The sequence below is a fragment of the Onychostoma macrolepis genome, chromosome 20, assembly GCF_012432095.1.
Source record: "Onychostoma macrolepis isolate SWU-2019 chromosome 20, ASM1243209v1, whole genome shotgun sequence".
Taxonomy (NCBI): Eukaryota; Metazoa; Chordata; class Actinopteri; order Cypriniformes; family Cyprinidae; genus Onychostoma; species Onychostoma macrolepis.
In genome coordinates, this window is record NC_081174.1 from 8,980,300 (window position 1) to 9,000,910 (window position 20,611).

Below are 20,611 nucleotides of genomic sequence, written 5' to 3' on the forward strand. Positions count from 1 at the left end.
TCCTGAGCCTTAACCTTACATTTCAACTTATGAAATTTATATTGAAAGATTTTGCATTTTATTCCATTCTTGTTTTTAAAAATGTCTTTTGTAAATTTGTTTGTAAATTGTGAAACTTTTAAAAACAAAAATGTCCCACATTTTCATGTCACAATCGAAAAAGTGTCCACATTTTAGTCCATTGGCTGAGACTGATTTTAACTACATAGATTGGTCCCATCATTTTGAGATAGTGTTCAAAAATCTGAAAATCTGTAACTTTAAGGAATGCCACTTCCAAACACCTTTTTTTTTCTGCAATTAAGCACACTTTTTTGGGTGTTATTGCATAACATTTAGTTTTCATGTGTACCACTGTTCAGAACTGGGCTAGCTAACCATGTGCTGATTAGCATCTTTGAGCTAGGTTCAACAGTATCTAAAATTGTCACTACTGAAACAGTCACAACCGAAACATTTGGTGAAGTTTCGGTTGTGACATCATTGTTTTTTGGCTGTTATTCCATAAAATGTAGTTTTTATGTGCATACAACTGTTCAGAACTGTGCTAGGTAACCATGTGCTGGTTAGCATCTTTGAGCTGGGCCAAAAAGCATCTAAAATTGTCACCACAGTAACAGTCATGACCGAAACATGCCATCATTGTTTCAGTAGTGACAAAAGAGAACACATAATTCTTTATTTGGGGGAATAAACTAAATTTTAGTATATTTTAATTAGTATGCGAGTTAAAATTATGTAATGAGATGTGGTCGCTACCAAAACATTTCTGTCACAACCGAAAATGTGCAGTCACTACCGAAACATGGTATGTTTTATGATATTACGAAGTTTTTGGTTCAATGTCTATTCAAACCAATGAATCCTTAACTTAGAAATCAGTATGATCAACTTTTTGCCTTTTACAAAAAAAAAAAATTTGATTCAAAATACAACAACTCTCAAATGAAATATTGTTAAAGTTGTAATTGTTATTGATGTATCTCTGAAAACCTTTTAATAAAACAGCAAAAAAATATATATACATTTACAAGGGAGATGTTAGCAAAATCTTAACAGGTCAATATAACCCTTCTTATTAAATTATATATTACTGTGTTTTGGTAGTGACAAATTTGGGGAGAGGACAAATTCCAAAACTTTCTGAAAATTCAGTATGAGACTTAACTGGACAATTACTAGAAATGAGTAACTTTTATTATTCATATTATACAATTTGCATACACACAACATTTATGGAAAAATACATTTTTGTCAAGATTTTTCCAACTCTGACTTTGCACCAATTCTGTAGAATGGCCCAGACACACACACATTAGAAATAAATAAGGCAAATTGTTGCAAGTAAAAATTAATTACACCCCAGAACGTTAGGTGGCGCAAATATAGTAATTTCCCGTTGGCTCCGCCTGGAGGCTGCTGTTGTGCGGTGGCATGAACAAATGTCTCCGCCTGGACCTTGGGTTGATGCTGCTGCAGTGGAAAGCGGAGTTTGTACACAATAGCGATGGCAGAAATACCGCTTTATCTATCCAGCGTCAGTATAACTGTCACTCATGATATGGACTCTGACAAGGTAAATTATATATTTGACAATTTAAATCATGCGTAACATTACACGTCTGAATAATTCGGATACATGTTTACATTTATTTTAAAACCCAATAAATTATAATGAAAGTTTGCAGTTTTATTGCACTGTTATCATTTTGGATTTAATTTAAGCATTCACATTGTGCCAGGAATTAAACCATGGTCACCTCTAACATAATGCTAAAAACAAATTAAAATAATACTAAACTTCTTAGTTTTTAATATACTAATTGTTTGTTACATATTTACATATAAACCTAAACCGGTCAGATTATATCTACTGTAGGTCTGTTCCACCCAAAAGTTACTATATTACTACAGGGGAAAGATAATGTGGTAATAGACGTTAAACAAAGAATTGAAAATGTCAGAATGGTTTGAAGCAATACATATTTTTTAAAGCAGACCCATATACATTTATTATGATTTAGATGCAATACTTACTGTGGTATTGTGGAAAACTTTGGTTGTGGTTTAAGGGCACTAGGCCAATTTTCTTCCCTCATTCCAGTTTAAAAGTCAATCATATTGTGCATAACCAACTTGTTTGTAATATATCTGCTGTGTGCCTGTGGACAGAGCTCTGGAAAAGAGAAGGAATATGAGTGTGTGGAGCTTGGTGATCTGGACAGAAAAGAGAAGACCCCACGCCGCATTATTCATTTCTCCAGCGGGGAGACCATGGAAGAATACAGCACAGATGAGGAGGAGGAAGACAAAACACAGAACCCAAAGAAAGACCTTCTGTCCTCCATAGACACAGTATGTGTGTTTGAACAAATGCCCTGAAGGATCCTTCAGTTCACCCATTCTGTCATTCCAAACCTGTAATGTTCTATACAATGAAAACATCAGAATAAGAGTTGAATATAACTTATTTTCTCTCTTTTTTTTTAAGTCCAAGCTGACTTGGGGCCCATATGTCTGGTTTCAGATGTGGAGAGCAGCTACATCCACTATATCTGGTAAGCCTGATACAAAACCAAAAACCATACATATCAGGGTAAAAAAAAAACAACAACAAAAAACACTTTTAAATATTATTTCCAAATACATTTGAATGTCAGTTTTAAATTGTGCAAACATTTGTTTTTTTGTCAAACCTTTTGACTTTATGAATAAAAAAGTTTTTACTACCTATCTACAATTACATGTGTGTGTATATATATTCTTTCTTTTTCTTTTTTTAATTTAGTACATATCACTATACAAATACATTATATACTTAATTTTTTTATCACCTATCCACAATATTTTATCTCCACCGTAACATCACTCCAGCTTCTGCAAAATGAACAATCTTAGCTTTTCTTTTTGGAGAAAACTTAAAAATCATATTCTGTGCACAGGCATAATGACAGAAATGTGCATAATCATGCCTGGGGATTAATTTTTTTTTTTTTCATATTTATGTTTGTGTCTGCGCAATTAGCAGTGAAATCCTCCTCGGGCCATTGTGGATGATCTTAAATGATTATGACGTGTTGGTTTTGGTGATTAATATTCAAATAGGCAAAACAGCAGGAACATTTTCATTTTAAATATACGATTATTTTTTGTGTTCTGTCTAGTTTAGGCACCACATCATGAGATTTTCTTTAATCATTTGAAATCCTGCGACTCCAGAGATTCACTAAGCACCCTAAAAAGACAGTTTTTTTTTTTTTTTAATGACTCTGTATATGAATACATACACAAACATCCATTAAGAATTAAAGCAAAAATGTACAAGTACTTATTTCTCACCCTTTATTACGCCACATAAATATTCATATTCAAATTCTGCCTGTCCCATCTTTCAGCTTGTGACTACCTCGGTGAGCGAATGGCATCGCTTTTTGGCATCACCTCAGCTAAATACCAGTATGCCATAGATGAATACAGCCGGTCAAAGAGGGAGGTACGGCAGTCCTTTATCTTAGTATAATCGGAATATCTAAAAATCAGAATTGTCATATTATAATGTTTTTGTTGTTGTTTTTTCACAGAAAGAAGAAAGAGATAAAGATACACGGCTCTCTGAAGAGGCAGAGCACCTGTTTGAAGAGCAGCAGAATTATGAAGATGAGGATCCAAAGACCAATCAGCCCGACGCTAACAGTACTCAAGTACAGGTGACCAATGAGCTGGACCTTCACCCTTCTTTTGCACCCAACACAGTTCACATACCTGCTCTTGTTACTAGCACTTAATTACAAGTATAGTTTGTCAACTAACTGTGGTTTAAACATTATCCTCTATTCTTTAAAGCACTTATTACCACAGAGACATAATCAGGATCTTATTTTGAATATTAACTTGTGTCTTTGACTGCCTTAATGCACTGATCCTGGGCCAGTGAAACTATATATACTGATCATGGTGCTAATGAGATGAGCCAATTCTTTAGCCTCAGACCAAAAATGAATTCTTCTAGAAATGAAACTACACTAACATGATTACACTGAACATTTCTATGTTTTTAATTGACTCTGTACAGTATGTAATGTATGAATTATTATTAGTGTTATGAAGGATTTGATGCACTTGCATCAATACAGAGACACATACCTCACACTGAATTTTCAGTTTGTATTTAATATACTGGTAATGCTTGATATTTGTCTTGTCATTGTTTGTACTGAATCATTAAATGTTTTTTAAAAAGAAATTAAATTTTTTTTACCATTTTGTGTTTAACATGAATAAAATACTACAGTATGTGACTTAAATGTTTTAGTGTTTATTAGTAGTGTTATTTTAGTATTATTGAGATATTATGGGCCCAATTTACTAAATAGGGTAAATTAGTGTGAGAGCCAATCATAAAAAAATGAAAGTGGAAAGTTCTGCAGGTGATCGACTGACAAGTTTTTAATATTATATTTTATTTCAGTTTATTTATTTCAAGTAATGAAAATGTTGGTTTAGTTAACTAAGTATATTTTAAGTACAAATGTATCACTATACTTTTGTGTTATACTACACTGGAATTACATTACAGAAAACTAGTTAAGCTGTTGAGAGAGTGACTTTGACATCTTTTTCTCGATTTGTTCCTTTTTTGGATTGTCATGGAAATGTAGTTGTTGATTTTTTTGTTTTTGATTTTTTTTGCTGCTGAAGCTTTTGAGCTGTTTTTCTGACTTTTTGTAAGTTTATAAATGTTATATTTTATTATAACAGCTTCCCCACCCTTGAAAATCACTAAGAGCTTGAAATTGTTGGGAAAGCGCTTGAATTTCACTCTTTAAGCTCTCTGAAGCCTGTCGGTTGGATGGGTTTGTATGTGTTGTGTGGGCAGAGCTGTGCTCTCTCACTGATAGATACGGTTTTGTCTTGGGCAACAAAGGTCTCAATGTCTGTGTGGTACTGAAGGCCAGTTGAGCATGTCCTCAGCGTAACCCTGCTCATCGGAGTAAGTCTGCTTTCATTCAGACATTCATTACGACATGATCCAAATTAGCATGAACTCCATTAAGTTCATTTACAGTATATTGCAAAAAAAATCACTTTGCAAGCACACAAGGCATGTCATTTGGCAATAAAATGGCTAATAACGAACGGACGATTTTGAATAAATTTTCATATTTTTATTTGGTCACACAACCTTTATTTATGAAATGTAAATCTCTTGTTGTCTCTCATGCTATATTACCACCAAATCTTGGATTCAAGTCTTTTTCAGCACGAGTTTTGTATTTCTTTTTGGAACAGACTGGTCTGTGTTTTTAAGTGAAAAATACATTATTTGTGGATAATTGTGTCAACATTCACTCAGAAACTGTGCTAAATGAAAGAAAACAAGTTTATAAAAAGAGCTCAATCCAATATTTGGTAGTAATATGGCATAACAAGAAATACATTTTTTTTTTGGAGGCCAGTCATTTTTCTTAGTTAAATGCAGAGAATAAATTCTGAGTTTGGGTTGCCAGACTTGGCCTTCACGTCACTTCACTTCATTGCATCTTGTGAAGTCTAAAATGTAAGATGTTATTTTATGACTTGAGAAATTGATAATCATCCCATTCAAGCCTCCTTCCAACTTTACAGCTCCCACCAAATGTTGCAATTTGTTGTTGAAATGTATCAATTGCAAAAGGAAAATAGTGTTAATTGTGAGTTCCGTTAACAATCTAAAATAGGTACTTTTTCTCACCAGAAACTGAAAATCAAAGTTTGTTGTTTCAATACAAAAAAAAAAAAAGATCAGTAGTGTTAATCATGAGTTCTACTAACAACCTAAAATTGGTACTTCCTCCTACCTGAAACTGAAAATCATCCTATGAACGAATCAGGCCGGTTTCCTCCGGTGGTGCAATTTGTTGTTTCAATTCAAATAAAAAGAACAACTGCGTTAATTATGAGTTCTACTAGCAACCTAAAAATAGGTCGTTTTTCTTACCTGAAACTGAGGCTGATTTCCACTTCAGATTCAAATGTTGCAGTTTGTTGTTTCAATACAAAAAACAAACAATCAATAGTGTTAATCATGAGTTCTATTAACAACCTACAATTGGTTTTTCTTTTTCAACCTACTATTTTTCTTTTTTGTACTGAAACGACAAACTGCATAGTTGGAGGAAATCAGCCTGAATCGTTCTTAGGATGATTTTCTCCAACTATGCAGTTTGTCGTTTCAGTACAAAAAAGAACAATAGCATTAATTATGAGTTCTACTAAAAATACTTCATTTTTCTTACCTCAAATTGAAAAATAGTTCAAGCCAGTTTCCTCCAATGGTGAAGTTTGTTGTTTCAATACAATAGAAAAGAACAATAGTGTTAATTATGAGTTCTCTTAACAACCTAAAAATAGGTTGTTTTTATTACCTGAGACTGAAAATCATCCCATGAAAGATTCAGGTCATTCAAATGCTGCAGTTTGTTATTTTCGGGGGGAAAAGATAAATAAAAATAACAGAGTTAATTCTGTGTTCTACTAACAACCTAAAAGTAGGTACTTATTCTTACCTGAAATTGAAAACCATCCAAAAAAAAATGATTCAGGCTGGTTTCCTCCAATGGTGCAGTTTGTTGTTTCAATACAAAAAGAAGTGAACAATAGTGTTAATTATGAGATCTCTTAACATTTTAGCGATAATTCAAATTTCAGACTTTCTCATATAAACCTATTAACAACCAAAAATTGGTACTTCTTTTTACCTGAAATTGAAAATCATCTAAAGAACAATTCAGGCCGATTTCCTCAATGGTGCAGTTTGTTGTTTCAATGCAAAAAAAGAACAATAGTGTTAATTATGAGTTCTACTAAAAATAGGTCATTTTTCTTACCTGAAGTTGAAAATCATTAAAAAAATGATTCAGGTCAGTTTCCTCCAATGGTGCAGTTTGTGGTTTCAATACAATAGAAAAAGAACAATAGTGTTAATTATGAGTTCTCTTAACAACCTAAAAATAGGTAGTTTTTCTTACCTGAAGTTTAAAATCATCCCAAAGATTCAGGCAGATTCCCGTCTTCATTCAAATGTTGCAGTTTGTTGTTTCAATGCAAATAAAATGAACTGTGTTAATTATAAGTTCTTTTAACAACCTAAAAATAGGTAGTTTTTCTTACCTGAAACTAAAAATCATCCCATGAAAGATTCAGGTCGATTTCCACTGTCATTCAAATGTTTCGGTTTGTTATTTCAATATAGGGAAAAATAAATAAATTTAAAAAATAATACTGTTAATTATGTGTTCTGCTGAAAACTTGAAAGTAGGTACTTATTCTTACCTGAAATTGAAAATCAATTGAAAAAAAAAAAAATTATTCAGGGCAGTTTTCTCCAATTGTGCAGTTTGTTGTTTCAATACAATAGTGTTCTAATAACAACCTAAAATTGGTGGGATTTCCTACCTTAAAACTGAAAATCATTCCAAGGGTGATTCAGACCAATTTCCTCCAGTGGTGCAGTTTGTTGTTTCAATACAAATAAAATGAACAATAGTGTTAATTATGAGTTCCGTTAACAACCAAAAAATAGGTAGTTTTTCTTACCTGAAACTGAAAATCATCCCAAGAAAGATTCAGGACAGTTTCCTCCAATGGTGCAGTTTGTACAAATAAAAAGAACAACTGTGTTAATTATGAGTTCTACTAACAATCAAAAAATAGGTAGTTACTGTTCTACTAACACCACAAAATTACTTCTTCTTCCTACCTTAAAAGTCAGTCTCATCCCAAAAACTATTCAGGTCAGTTTCCTCCAATGGTGCAGTTTGTTGTTTCAATACAAAAACGAAGAATAGTGTTAATTATGAGTTCTGTTAACAACCTAAAAATCGGTAGTTTTTCTGACCTGAAATTGAAAATCATCCCAAAGATTCAGGTTGATTTCCAGCCTCCACGTTCATCCAAAAGGTCGAGGGTTTTTTTTTAAAACACACAAAAAAATATATATCTTATTAATTTTGGGTCATATTAAGTGTACAACCTACTCAAAATCATCATTGCTGGTTTTATTAAGTCTGCAACATACAACAGTTTCTAACATCAAAAATGAAAGTGCATTTTCACAATATCTCACCTTATTGGCACAAAATTTCATATCTTATATGTAAGATGTGGATTTTCCTCATGATGTTTATGTGGCTACAAGACATATGGAGTGGACAAAACCTGCACTTTTCAACAAACTGAGATCATGATATAATCGAAAACGCAATGTTTTCAAAAGACAACAGAAGGCAGCAGAAAGCGCCAATTTGTTGTCATGACAACCAGATTCTTTTCAGCTGATTGGCTGAAAGATGTTCTACATTGAGAGTATACAGGAAATAAACTTGAAATGGTAAAGAAACAGATTTCTTTTTCTGTTAACGATACCAGATACAACAGTTAGACACTGAGGACATTTAATGGGACAAATGTGTTCCTCAAAAGAGCCAGCAGATGGCAATGTTAACCGTCTGGTGACAGAAAGAGCGGAGTATAATCAATCTTACATGTAAACAACAATACTTCTGTTACGTAAACACAAAACAAATGACAAATTATCATCACAGATGGTGTATTATAAAGTTTTAGGTAGTTCTATTTTGCAAAAAAAAAGAAGAAGAAAAAGCAAGACACTGGCTTTGATCCTCAATCATGAATGTACCTCACTGCAGATTTAAATGTCCACTGAACATTTTAGCAAAATAATCAGTTTCAATGATAATTATAAAAAATAAAAATAAATTAAAAAATAAGTACCCGCAACCCACCTCTGTCCTTGATATTATATAATTTAGCAATTCAAATTTCAGACTTTCTGATATAAACCTATTAACAACCAAAAATTGGTACTTCTTTCTACCTGAAACTGAAAATCATCTAAAGAACAATTCAGGCCGATTTCCTTCAATGGTGCAGTTGCTGTTTCAATGCAAAAAAAGAGCAATATCATTAATTATGAGTTCTCTTAACAACCTAAAAATAGGACGTTTTTCTTACCTGAAGTTGAAAATCATCCAAAAAATTATTCAGGTCAGTTTCCTCCAATGGTGTAGTTTGTTGTTTCAATACAATAGAAAAAGAATAGTGTTAATTATGAGTTCTCTTAACAACTTAAAAATAGGCAGTTTTTCTTACCTGAAACTGAAATTCATCCCTGAAAGATTTACACTGTCATTCAGATGTTGCAGTTTGTTATTTCAATATGAGGAAGAAGAAAATAAATAAAAACAATACTGTTAATTATGTGTTCTACTAACAACCTTAAATTGGTGGGATTTCCTACCTTAAAACTGAAAATCATTCCAAGGGCGATTCAGGCCAATTTCCTCCAGTGGTGCAGTTTGTTGTTTCAATACAAAATAAATGAACAATAGTGTTAATTATGAGTTTCGTTAACAACCAAAAAATTGGTAGTTTTTCTTACCTGAAACTGAAAACCATCCCAAGAAAGATTCAGGACAGTTTCCTCCAATGGTGCAGTTTGTACAAATAAAAAGAACAACTGTGTTAATCCCAAAGATTCAGGCCGATTTTCACCTTCATTCAAATGATGCAGTTTGTTGTTTCAAGACAAAAAAAAAACACACACACACAATAGTGTTAATTACTGTTCTACTAACACCCCAAAATTACTTCTTCTTCCTACCTTAAAAGTCAGTCTCATCCCAAAAACTATTCAGGCCGATTTCCTCCAATGGTGGAGTTTGTTGTTTCAATACAAAAAAAAGAAAGAAAAAAAAAAGAACAATAGTGTAAATTATAAGTTCTGTTAACAACCTAAAAATAGGTTGTTTTTCTGACCTGAAACTGAAAATCATCCCATGAAAGATTCAGGACAGTTTCCAGCCTCCACGTCCATCCAAAGGTTGCGGTTTGTTTTTTAAAACACACAAAAAATATATATCTTATTAATTTTGGGACATATTAAGTGTACAACCTACTCAAAATCATCATTGCTGGTTTTATTAAGTCTGCAACATACAACAGTTTCTAACATCAAAAATGAAAGTGCATTTTCACAATATCTCACCTTATTGGCACAAAATTTCATATCTTATATGTAAGATGTGGATTTTCCTCATGATGTTTATGTGGCTACAAGACATATGGAGTGGACAAAACCTGCACTTTTCAACAAACTGAGATCATGATATAATCGAAAACGCAATGTTTTCAAAAGACAACAGAAGGCAGCAGAAAGCGCCAATTTGTTGTCATGACAACCAGATTCTTTTCAGCTGATTGGCTGAAGACCTTTTTTGTGCCGACGTAACAATTACGTCACAGCGCTAGCTGGAGGCAAAACAAAGGGAGAACTGGAGGCCCATTCAAACCAGCGCAGATTCGGCTACATAAGGACCTTAAAATATCATCTTGTGATGTTGGGTGCCAGAATCGCGTTTTATCGCATATCTGCTGCCTCTACCAGACAAAAAAACCGACGACAGCTGCGGTTAAACGCGATAAAACGAGCGGACAGGACAGAAACGATCGTCAAAAATGCTCGCGTTTGCAGCGCACACTTCTTATCAGAAGAGGTTCAATAAAATATTGTCTTTTGTTGTTATGGATTATGGTTTGTTACGTGTCTAAATATTTCTATGTCTGGGTACATGTGTGTAAAACAACAAACTGACGATTTATATGTAATGTACATAGTTGTGATTGATAGTGGCTGGAATTTCTAAGAACTTGGTAAGAAAGAATAATCAAACACAGAAGGTTCAAAATTAGTTTCTGCAATTTTTATTTCTAGAAAATGTTCACATTTTACTTTAAATGTACTGTATGTAAACTTAACTTACATCATGTATATACTTTAAAATAACTATTTGGCCATAAAATGATACATACATCTTCAAATAATATATCCATCACATTGAATGTTTAACTTCTTGTATTTTGGCCCAGTTCACTCTCATGTAGCTGTAAAAATAACTGCCTGCTGAAATTTATATGTATATATATATATATATATATATACACACACACACACACACACACACACATCTTCATGATAGACACAGGGGTGAGTCACTCAACCGGAGGTAATCCTGTCAGATCGTCCATCCTTTGAGAGTACAGGTCGGCCAAGTTAACTTATTAAATAACAGTCACGGTCCTACACAGTGAGTGATCTTACATATGCAGGTAAAATCTGATTTTCTCCACTAATTTTTAAAACAACAAGCTAACAAACTTCAAAGCTAGCGTTAGTGAAGCGGTCAGAATCTTTCTGCCTCCACCTGAGCTCCGCCCACAGAAAAACGTCTCAATGTTTACTAACAGAAAAAGGGTCTTATATGGAAAAGAAACAGATTTATTTTTCTGCTAAAGATAACAGATAGGACCTCATAGTTAAGACACTGAGGATAAAGTTATATTTTATGTGTTCTTCAAAAGAGCCAGCAGATGGCAATGTTAACCGTGTGGTGTCAGAATAAGGTTTTGGAATGACATGATGCATTAATAGATGATAACTATTTTTATTTTGGGGTAAAATATTTCTTTCTTTCTTTCTTTTAATATATTATAATTGAGAATGATGAAGAAGAAATGTGATTGAGGCACATGATCCTGACAAAAAAAACATGAGCTAGCCTATGTAAAACACATACACAAATTAAGAATAATATTAATTGTGATTAACAATTGTTTTTTTTTTGAAGGCAATCTGCAACTTCAAACATTCATTCACAGAAAGCTGTGCATTCACTAATAATTGTGTAGCCTGTTGCAGGTTTATTTTAATATTAAATATTACAAATTTGCTGAAAATGTACCCTGGCCATCCTGAGAAAAACGTAAGAAACAAATCCATCAATTAGGTGTTTTAACTTTAAACCATTAAACTAACACTTCCAGTGAAAAAGTTCATTTCCCATTGACTTTTAACATTAATAATTCACTAACATTTTTGTTTACAACTGTTTTGGACTGTTTTCACTTGTAAACACTGCTTGATATGTGCATATTTCTCTGCTGATTCAGACAAGATGACTTTTTCACTGGAGAAAGCGATATTATGGATAGAGTATTTTAGCTGGAAGCAATGGTTTAAAGTTGAAAACATCTTAATGATGAATTTGTCTATTACAAACATGCAGCTTTTCACTAGATGTTAACTGATGGACTGGACTGGACTGGTGTGGATTACTTGTGGATTGCTGTGGTGTTTTTATCAGCTGTTTGGACTCTCATTCTGACGGTACCCATTCACTGCTGAGGATCCATCGGTGATTGAATTAGTATGTCCACATGTATTAGTATGTCCACATCTCAGGTAGAACATGTAAAAGTATCTATTCAACATGGGTGCAAAGACGCGTGTAATGGTGGGAGGTTAAGCATATGGTCTCAATAATACAACACTTTCTTTTTCAAACCTGCTGTTAAGATTATATTTCTGATTCTGATTCTGATTAGTGACTGTTGTGTGTCAACCTCTAGTTAGTTACACACAGTAGCCTGTAAGTAGTTTGCACCAATCATTTTAAATGTGCTCAAGTAAACTGTCATTGTTTATAATTAGTGGAAAAACCCAGATTACACAAATCTCTAGATGATAGTATTTAGCAACACTTGATGGCTGTGTTTATCTGGGCTAACAGCTATTGTGAACCTCTGTATTGTTACAGTGGGAAAACAATACTTTTTTCTACCATGCTTGCCAGTCTCTTTTTGTGCTTCAAATGTTTAACCGTTGCTTCTAGTTTCACTTGTGGTTTACTTCATTATACATACATGTATTCGGTGCCCTGAATGCATCATACCACAGCTAGTGACTTCCAAAAATAGGTCACACCGCATCCCTCATCCTCTGTGATTATACCCTTCACAAAGATTTGTTTCTAAACTAGCGGGGGTATTCTGTGTTATTTGTTACATCCGTCTAGACTCTGCACACATCAGAGATTGTTCACCTTTTCCGCCGTGGCTTTGCGTCAGACAGCTGCAGAAAAGTGGGTGAGTCTGGGCTTTTTTTTTTAAACCAGGAAAAAATAGACATGAATGTACACTGCAGAGACTCCCAGGCTGAAAATAGTTCTGCACAGTCACTAGCCCTCTGTGCATTATTAGGGGCAACTTCCTTTTATTCAAATCCTTGTCCTGATCCCACAATGATGTCCAACAACTGTCTGGATGTTGTCCAATTCGGTTGTGATGCCAAATGCTGCTTTTAAAAGACCCACTCCAACAACGTCCCAGTGCTGTGATACCAGAGCCTCCAAAGTTAGCTAAAAAAAAAAAACAAGCATAAAGCAGCAGTCGGTGTTCGTGAACAATCGGGTCCCCCTCACAAACGTGTCCACACTAGGACCTGGGCAGAGGTAGCCAAACATTATCATTGTTAGCTGAACACTTTTGATGGAAAATATTTACTTCCAGTAACCCCTGAGATTTCAAGTTATTATTCCAATAGTTAAATGACACATTCACAATGTCTGATGTCGCTCGGTGGTCACATAACATGCAGGTAAACATAAATAGAACATTTTTTAAAGTAAGTGTTTTTTGTTTATTGGATTCCGAAGGCAAACAAAGGTGTTACAGGTTTGGAACGACATGAGGGTGAGTAATTAATGACAAAATTTTCACTTTTAGGTGAACTATGCCTTTAAGCATTTTTTTGGAGGCATATTGGTGAAATGCTGTAAACTTCTGTCCACAGAGATCTTGGAAATTGTGTAAATGTGAATGTAAATAAAGTGATCCTTGCACACAATGCATTCCAAAACTCTCAGTGCAAGCAGAGATGGAGTTTGCTGCATTTACTGTCAGCAGAGCCATTCTGAGATCCTGAAATCACGAGCCACTCATGTGTTCATTCAACACAGTGCCGCGCTTCTCTCTGAAACACCCAGCATATCAGACTATATCACAATTATAGTGCTCCCTATTTATTGCAATTTTACATTCAATATAATTGGTAGCCTTTCATCAACTCACAAACCCCCTGCAGTTTGTTTGGGAAACTATGACCTAGGGGATTGTGGTTTGTAACTGTAGCGGCCTATAAGGTATGCTATCAGTTCTCTGTTATAGTATGTTAGCACTAGGCTACTTTACCTTCTGTACTTATTCATATATTTAATGGATATATATAAAAGTTTATTGTTTCTTATTTTATTATTTGCATGTTCCTACCAAATAATCAAATGTAATATGACATTGATTAAGCTAGCAGGCTAACAGTATGCTAAGCTAGATGCTGAGCAGTTAAACAACAAGAAATATTTAATTTCACAATCTATGCTTGCATAATAAATTGACTGTGTGCTGAACACAACATTTTTCATATGACATAATCATTTTGGAGTGAGCTATATTTGAAGCCTGCAAAAAAAAAAAAAAAAAAAAAGCTGTTTTATAAGGGAAGTTACAGATAATTTTATATATATGATTCATTTTATTGCACTACGCATTCATTTCTGTCCATAGAGAGTCATAAATGTGTAAAAGTGATTTAATGAAATCAAGATCATAGCATGATTGTTTTATGAGCTGCACGTGATTCAAAATGACTATTGAGCTTTCTTTAATGATACCAAAGTTGCCATCTCCTTTAAAAAAAAAAAAAAAAAAAACTTTGTAATACATTCATTTCTACATATACTAATGCAATTGCATTAGTAACATTTGTTAATGTATTATGAACAAACATGAAACAAGAATATTTTGTAATTAAAATGTCGTCAGACTGAATGAATCCAATGTGTTTTCAGATTCTGAAGTTCTGTTCATACAAACCCTAAACTTTGCAATCCAATTCACATATCTACACAAGTTTACATGTGCAGTACATGTATTCCCAATAATGTCACTGGAGCTACGGTGAATATTTAAGCAAATATTAGCGAATATTTAGTAAATATTTAGTGATAAAGCTGTTCATAAGACATAAAATGTGTGTAAACTTGCTTTTTGAATCTGACTGAAGTTGGATTCAAGCATTTAGGCTACATGCCTAATTTTTCCTATTGATAATATTATTCCAGGCCTACACTACCCCTTCAAATCATGCATGTATAGACTATATGAAGACCATCATTCTGATTACTAAAGGATTATTTGGTTACATTTAAATGTAGCTATCATTAGTTCATGTTACGTAATCATTAACTAATGAATTGAACTTAATTGTAAAGTGTAATCTGTCATTATAGCTATATGGGATTTACTTTGTTGCACATGAAGATATATTTAAATATATAATACAGTGTAAGCAAACAATGACAGTTTGTAACAACTGAAAATGAATCTGCCAAATTCCAAACAGGAGAAACCACAAAAACTGGTTTTAACAAAAGACAACTTTGCTAGTCCAAAAATGCAGCTGACTTCCAAATACAGCACGATTGGCCTGCACAGATACGCTCTGACGGGGATTTCCACCACCCATCCTCCTTCCTGCTGCTTTGCCCAAAAACCCAGATCTCTTCTTTCAGCACACCAGAGCCACAGACTTTTCCCAGTCATTTGTAACATTACTGCAAATGGCAATGCTGCTAAAACCAGAACAGATCAAATTCTACAATTTCATCATTACTAGACTTTACTGTATTGCCAAACTTTTTAAAATTTCTACATTTACAAACATGCACAGTCATTTCTACCTTCATCTCTTAGGAAAATGTAGAATCAAGGCATTGATTCTGGCATCAATCTATCTATCTGTTGATTTATCTGTCTATCTATATGTGACACTGAACCACAAAACCAGTCATAAGTAGCATGAGCCAAAAATACATTGTATGGGTCAAAATGATTTATTTTTCTTTTATGCCAAAAACCATAAGGATATTAAGTAAAGATCATGTTCCATGAAGATATTTTGTAAATTTCATACAGTAAATATATCAAAACTTAATTTTTGATTAGTAATATGCATTGCTAAGAACTTATCACTTAAGAAGTGATTTTCTCCATATTTAGATTTTTTGCACCCTCAGATTCCAGATTTTCAAATAGTTGTATATCAGCCAAATAGTGTCCTATCCTAACAATTTTTAATATTTATTCAGCTTTCAGACGATGTGTAAATCTCAATTTCAAAAAAATTGACCCTTATGACTGTGGTCCAGGGTCACATATATAGTTTTGCATGCAAGGGTATTAAAGGCACCAAACAAGCATATGTGAAGGCTACTTGTATCATGCTGTGAAAAAAAAGAGCACTGCAGATAAAACGCTGTTTCTCCCTGAGCTCTGGAAAGTCCCCACCAGGCGCTGCCTGCTCTATGAACAAGAACCTCAAAGGCAAGAGGTCACATCTGCCCTCACGGTGAGGGTGTAAACCTCAAAGCTTGAGTGAGTAGGCAAGCCAAAAGAAAAAAAATGGAATGGGTTCTTCCTTTGATAATGAACACATATTGGGGAGATTTCTGGTATTTTTCAGTTGGGCTAACCATGAAATATTTCAGTCCTGTATTTTTGTTTGTGGTTTAGGCATCATGCGCAATCATGTGCATGTCAGAGTACAACAGATATAATTTAAGATATGTGTAGCCCTCATCAAGGCCCTTCTGGTTGTATAATGACCTGATTCATAATTTGGAATCACACAGGATTCATGTCATTGCAAGTGTAAATAGGTCTCCCACCTTTCACTTTTGAACTATCTGAAGGAATTCTGAACAACAATAACTGCAAAAAGAAAATAAATTGAGGATGTAAGGAGTTTTTTATCTTGGGTTCTTCTGTTACATAACTGTTGACTTCATGCATTCATCAAAACCTCTCTATTGACTAAGTTGTGTTTAACAATACTGGTGTGGTCACTCCAGACATAAATGAGCTTATTCATAGAGGGCTGTTAGTTGGGGAAATTCAGGGACATTTTGTACAGCACTAAGCGAAGTTCCAGCCCTTCATACCAGCATTTCCTCTTCCTGTCTAACCTTTTGCTTTCAACAGCCCAGCACAGCATGCAAGCTTTATGAGAACAGGAAGACTTTGTTTTTGCTTTCATGTTTAAACACAATGTTTAAAGGTGAAGTGTGTAATTTATTTGATAAACAAATTGTTCCTCTTGCCACACCTTAGTATGCAGAAAAATTCAAAGTCAATTATTTATACAGTATAAATACTGTCTCTATCACAGTATTGTGTTTGTTTAAGCATTCTGACCAGCCCAACACTGATACATTTACTTAACCAATGGCGTGAGTTAGGGGTGGGGCTAACTGTTTGTACGGCCAATGACAGACAGGGGGTTTTCGAGTCATTATTATTGCAAATCTGTTTGGTTTTGCAAAAGGTGTGGAAATTACACACTTTGCCTTTAGTTGAAGCCAGCTGGATCAAGTCTTCTGTTTGTAGTAGTTTATCAATGGCAATGTTTACATGTACACCAGTAGTCCGATTATTGCCAGTATAATTAGAGGAAGGAATTACTGAGACATGAGCAAACTTGCAGTACCTGCTACCTATAATTATTTGTATCATTCCCTAAGACATGAGGTTGTTTTACTGCCATTTATACCGCAATATATTTGTTTATACCAGACCAAATTCTCAGGTTGGTTAAATCAGCCTGTAATAGGCCGCAAATACTAAATGTTCTTCACTTCTAGGGTTTTGGACTTTCTTACTTTCAAATTTGTCAGCAACACATTTAAAACACCTCAATTCAAATGTATCCAACCAGCAATAAAACCATGTAACGCAAAGCTGTAAATGTGAAGCTGCTTCTGAAGCTCTGAAGCTGCCTTTTCATCATCGGAAGTCATCTATTTCCAATGGAGAGTGGTACGGGATCATTTGAGCTTTGGGTGTGTTGAAATATTTGAAGTTTTGTGGCTAGATCATATGCAACCATCTGACTACATGTTATGTATTTTAATCAAAACTATAAGAGTGATGTGAGTTTTTATTTTATTTTATATTTTTGCTCTAAAATGCTATTTTTTAAACACTATTTATGTGCAATGGCCAGATATTAATAATTATGTCTAAAATAATTATTTACGTTGATTAGCCACACTATGTTTGGAAATAATATGTCAGAAATAGTAAAAAGGCATGTTAATAATTAGCATAAATCACACATTCTAGCTGCATCTACACTGTAAAAAAAAAAAGTTGAGCCAACTTAAAATTTTAAGGCAACCAGCTTCAGCAGATTTTTGAGTTTGCTCAACTTATTTTTGTGGGAGATTCTCAAATTTTTGTTGTATAAACTTAAAACGACAAGTTGAGAAAACTCAAAAATCTGCTGAAGCTGGTTACATCGATTTGAAACTTACCTCATGACTGTATGTCTAAAAAATGGATTGCATGTAAGAAATTTGGATATACTAATTGTGTCACAAGCTATGTTTCCATCCAAATTTACGAATTAAACTTATGTGCAAAATTGGAATATCGCATAAAAAATTTGCGAATAACGCATCGTTTCCAGTTGAAGTTGAAGAGAACAAAATCATCGCTTCCTGATTCATTTGCGCTAAATATCACAAAGAAAAAGAAAATTTGCTGCAGTAGGTGAAGGCACTGTATATAATAATTTTTGTATACAATGAATTACGTGCTTCAGAGCGCGCAGACGAAACACGGTCATATTATCTTATTTTCGGAGCCTGCTGTTTGGGAACGCAGATCTGGGAGTTGGGAGATCAAAGTGCTTTGATTATAACAAAGCACTTTGACGAGACTTTGGTCAAGCATTTTAGAATGACAAAACTAGCATTTCAGATGCTGTGAGTTTGGCCCATCGGCTGGTCTAGTTTTACGCTGTCCCATTGCAAGTCACATGTCTTTTTTGATGCGCATTAAGGAATTTCTTTCGGTAAAAGTCTTTCCATCATAGTTTATGTGCATTTTTTCTTACCGGATAAGAAATTTATCCAACTTCGTTTTTTTAATGCGATATCCCAAGTGCATAAAAAATAGGTACTGTCATGTTGTTGCATCACAAAATCACCTCCCCTGGCCTCATGGGATAGTAAAGTGTCCAACAAATGCACACAAGGGATAGTTCACCCAAAAATGGCATTTCTGTCATTAATTGTTCCAAACCTGTAAGACCTTCATTCATTTTTGTACTTCATGGTACTCATTCATGGTACTCTCATGAATGCACAGTGAAAACTGACATGGAAGAGAAGAAATTGAATAAAGTCATTATTTTTGTTTTCTTTCATAAAATTAAGGTTGAACCACTGATGGCACATGGACTATTTTATTGATGTCCTTACTACGTTTCTGGGCCTTGATTGTGTCAGTTGCATTGCTCTCTATAGAAGGTCAGTAAGCTCTCGGATTTCATAACAAAAATATCTCAATTTGTGTTTGGAAGATAAACGAAGGTCCTACGGGTTTGGAACGACATGAGGGTGAGTAATTAATGACAGAATTTTCATTTTGGGGTGAACTATCCCTTTAAGGAGTAGGAATGTTTCACCTATTGCTACTATGAATTCGGACTTCTTTTGCTGTACTGTTTTTCATATACTAGTATGGAAGTATAGGCAGCATCTGTTTACATGCACTTCACCTTAATTGCAGTACTTCCTTAACTGCCTCATAAGGGTACATGTAAAAATAGTCAGTTGTTTCATTCAGAGAATTCACCACTTTTTTTTTTTTTATGGAAACTTTATTGAAAAGAAGTCCGCTACCATTAAAAAAGGAAAGAAAGGAACTCCCCTTATCTCTAATGTGGTACATGCGTGTAATGCTGACGCCACTAGATCGGTACCCTTAAAAAGAGCCCCTGGAGAGGCACAGTTCCTCTTACATATTGTCACATGTAGAACATAAAGCGATGAGTCTTGTTTCATGTCTTGGGGGAAAATGTGCATATCCACATCAAAGATTTGCGGTAGATGCTTTTGCTACATTGTGCACTGCATCAACCAAAAGCCCCGTTCCCATAACTCAAATACCCATTTTCACACATTTTGCAGAGCGTGCTGTAAGCGTTGGCTTTTTTGCTTTTTGAAGTATGTTTTCGAGTCGGCCCTCTACAAAAACCATCAAAATCCAAATTTGCCGTCAGTGTGAAGGTGTAACAGAAGTAGCAGATGTTGACACCAGTAGAAAAGCATTTGCCCGCTGAGGTTTGGTTCATGTTATATTATACGCCTCGGCCATAAAAAGCAAATAGATACATGCATGAGGGAATTCCCCTGAGCCGCTGAACAATTACAGATGTGTTAATCCCCACTCCATGTCCTAGGCCAATCTCCTCCCTTTGACAGGAGCACAATATCTTCTCACTGCTCTGGGAAGCAGCATGGCTGCTCATCTGAAAGCAGCTTTGTACTTTCACCAAAGACCTTTCACCGAGTTAAACAAACTCGTGATCAATTCGTAGGTCTGTATCAGCAATATTATTGTTTTTTGCTGAAGCGCTTAGCGGCCTTGCATGCTTTCTGGGATACCCATTATCACGCACCTGGGCCAGACATGACAGGGAAAGTTCAGGGGACTTTAGAAAAGAGGAACTGTAACTATTTAAGGGAAGCTGGTGAAATGTAAAAGAGTGAATGTTATTCAACATTCTAAGTGTCCTTCACTACACTTCACAGACTTACTAACTACACCTTGCTAAAATGATTTGGACACCTTATTTAACTTTTATAATACATGT

At 34.5% G+C, this 20,611-nt stretch overlaps 1 protein-coding gene and 1 long non-coding RNA gene across 2 annotated transcripts; one reads left to right on the forward strand and one right to left on the reverse strand.

Annotated features, from left to right (window-relative positions):
• Positions 1 to 1,361: 1,361 nt before the first annotated feature.
• zgc:153383 (uncharacterized protein LOC751751 homolog) lies at positions 1,362 to 4,316 on the forward strand. The gene is made up of 5 exons (XM_058756055.1): positions 1,362 to 1,576; positions 2,173 to 2,355; positions 2,492 to 2,558; positions 3,396 to 3,493; positions 3,582 to 4,316. The coding sequence occupies exons 1-5, from the start codon at positions 1,508 to 1,510 to the stop codon at positions 3,783 to 3,785; spliced, it is 621 nt and encodes a 206-aa protein (XP_058612038.1). The 5' UTR covers positions 1,362 to 1,507; the 3' UTR covers positions 3,786 to 4,316.
• On the reverse strand, positions 1,378 to 6,775 carry LOC131527170 (uncharacterized). The gene is made up of 4 exons (XR_009267608.1): positions 6,276 to 6,775; positions 5,838 to 5,999; positions 2,038 to 2,176; positions 1,378 to 1,473 (listed from the first exon to the last, which is right to left on the reverse strand). It is a non-coding gene; the product is annotated as an uncharacterized LOC131527170 (long non-coding RNA).
• Positions 6,776 to 20,611: the final 13,836 nt, after the last annotated feature.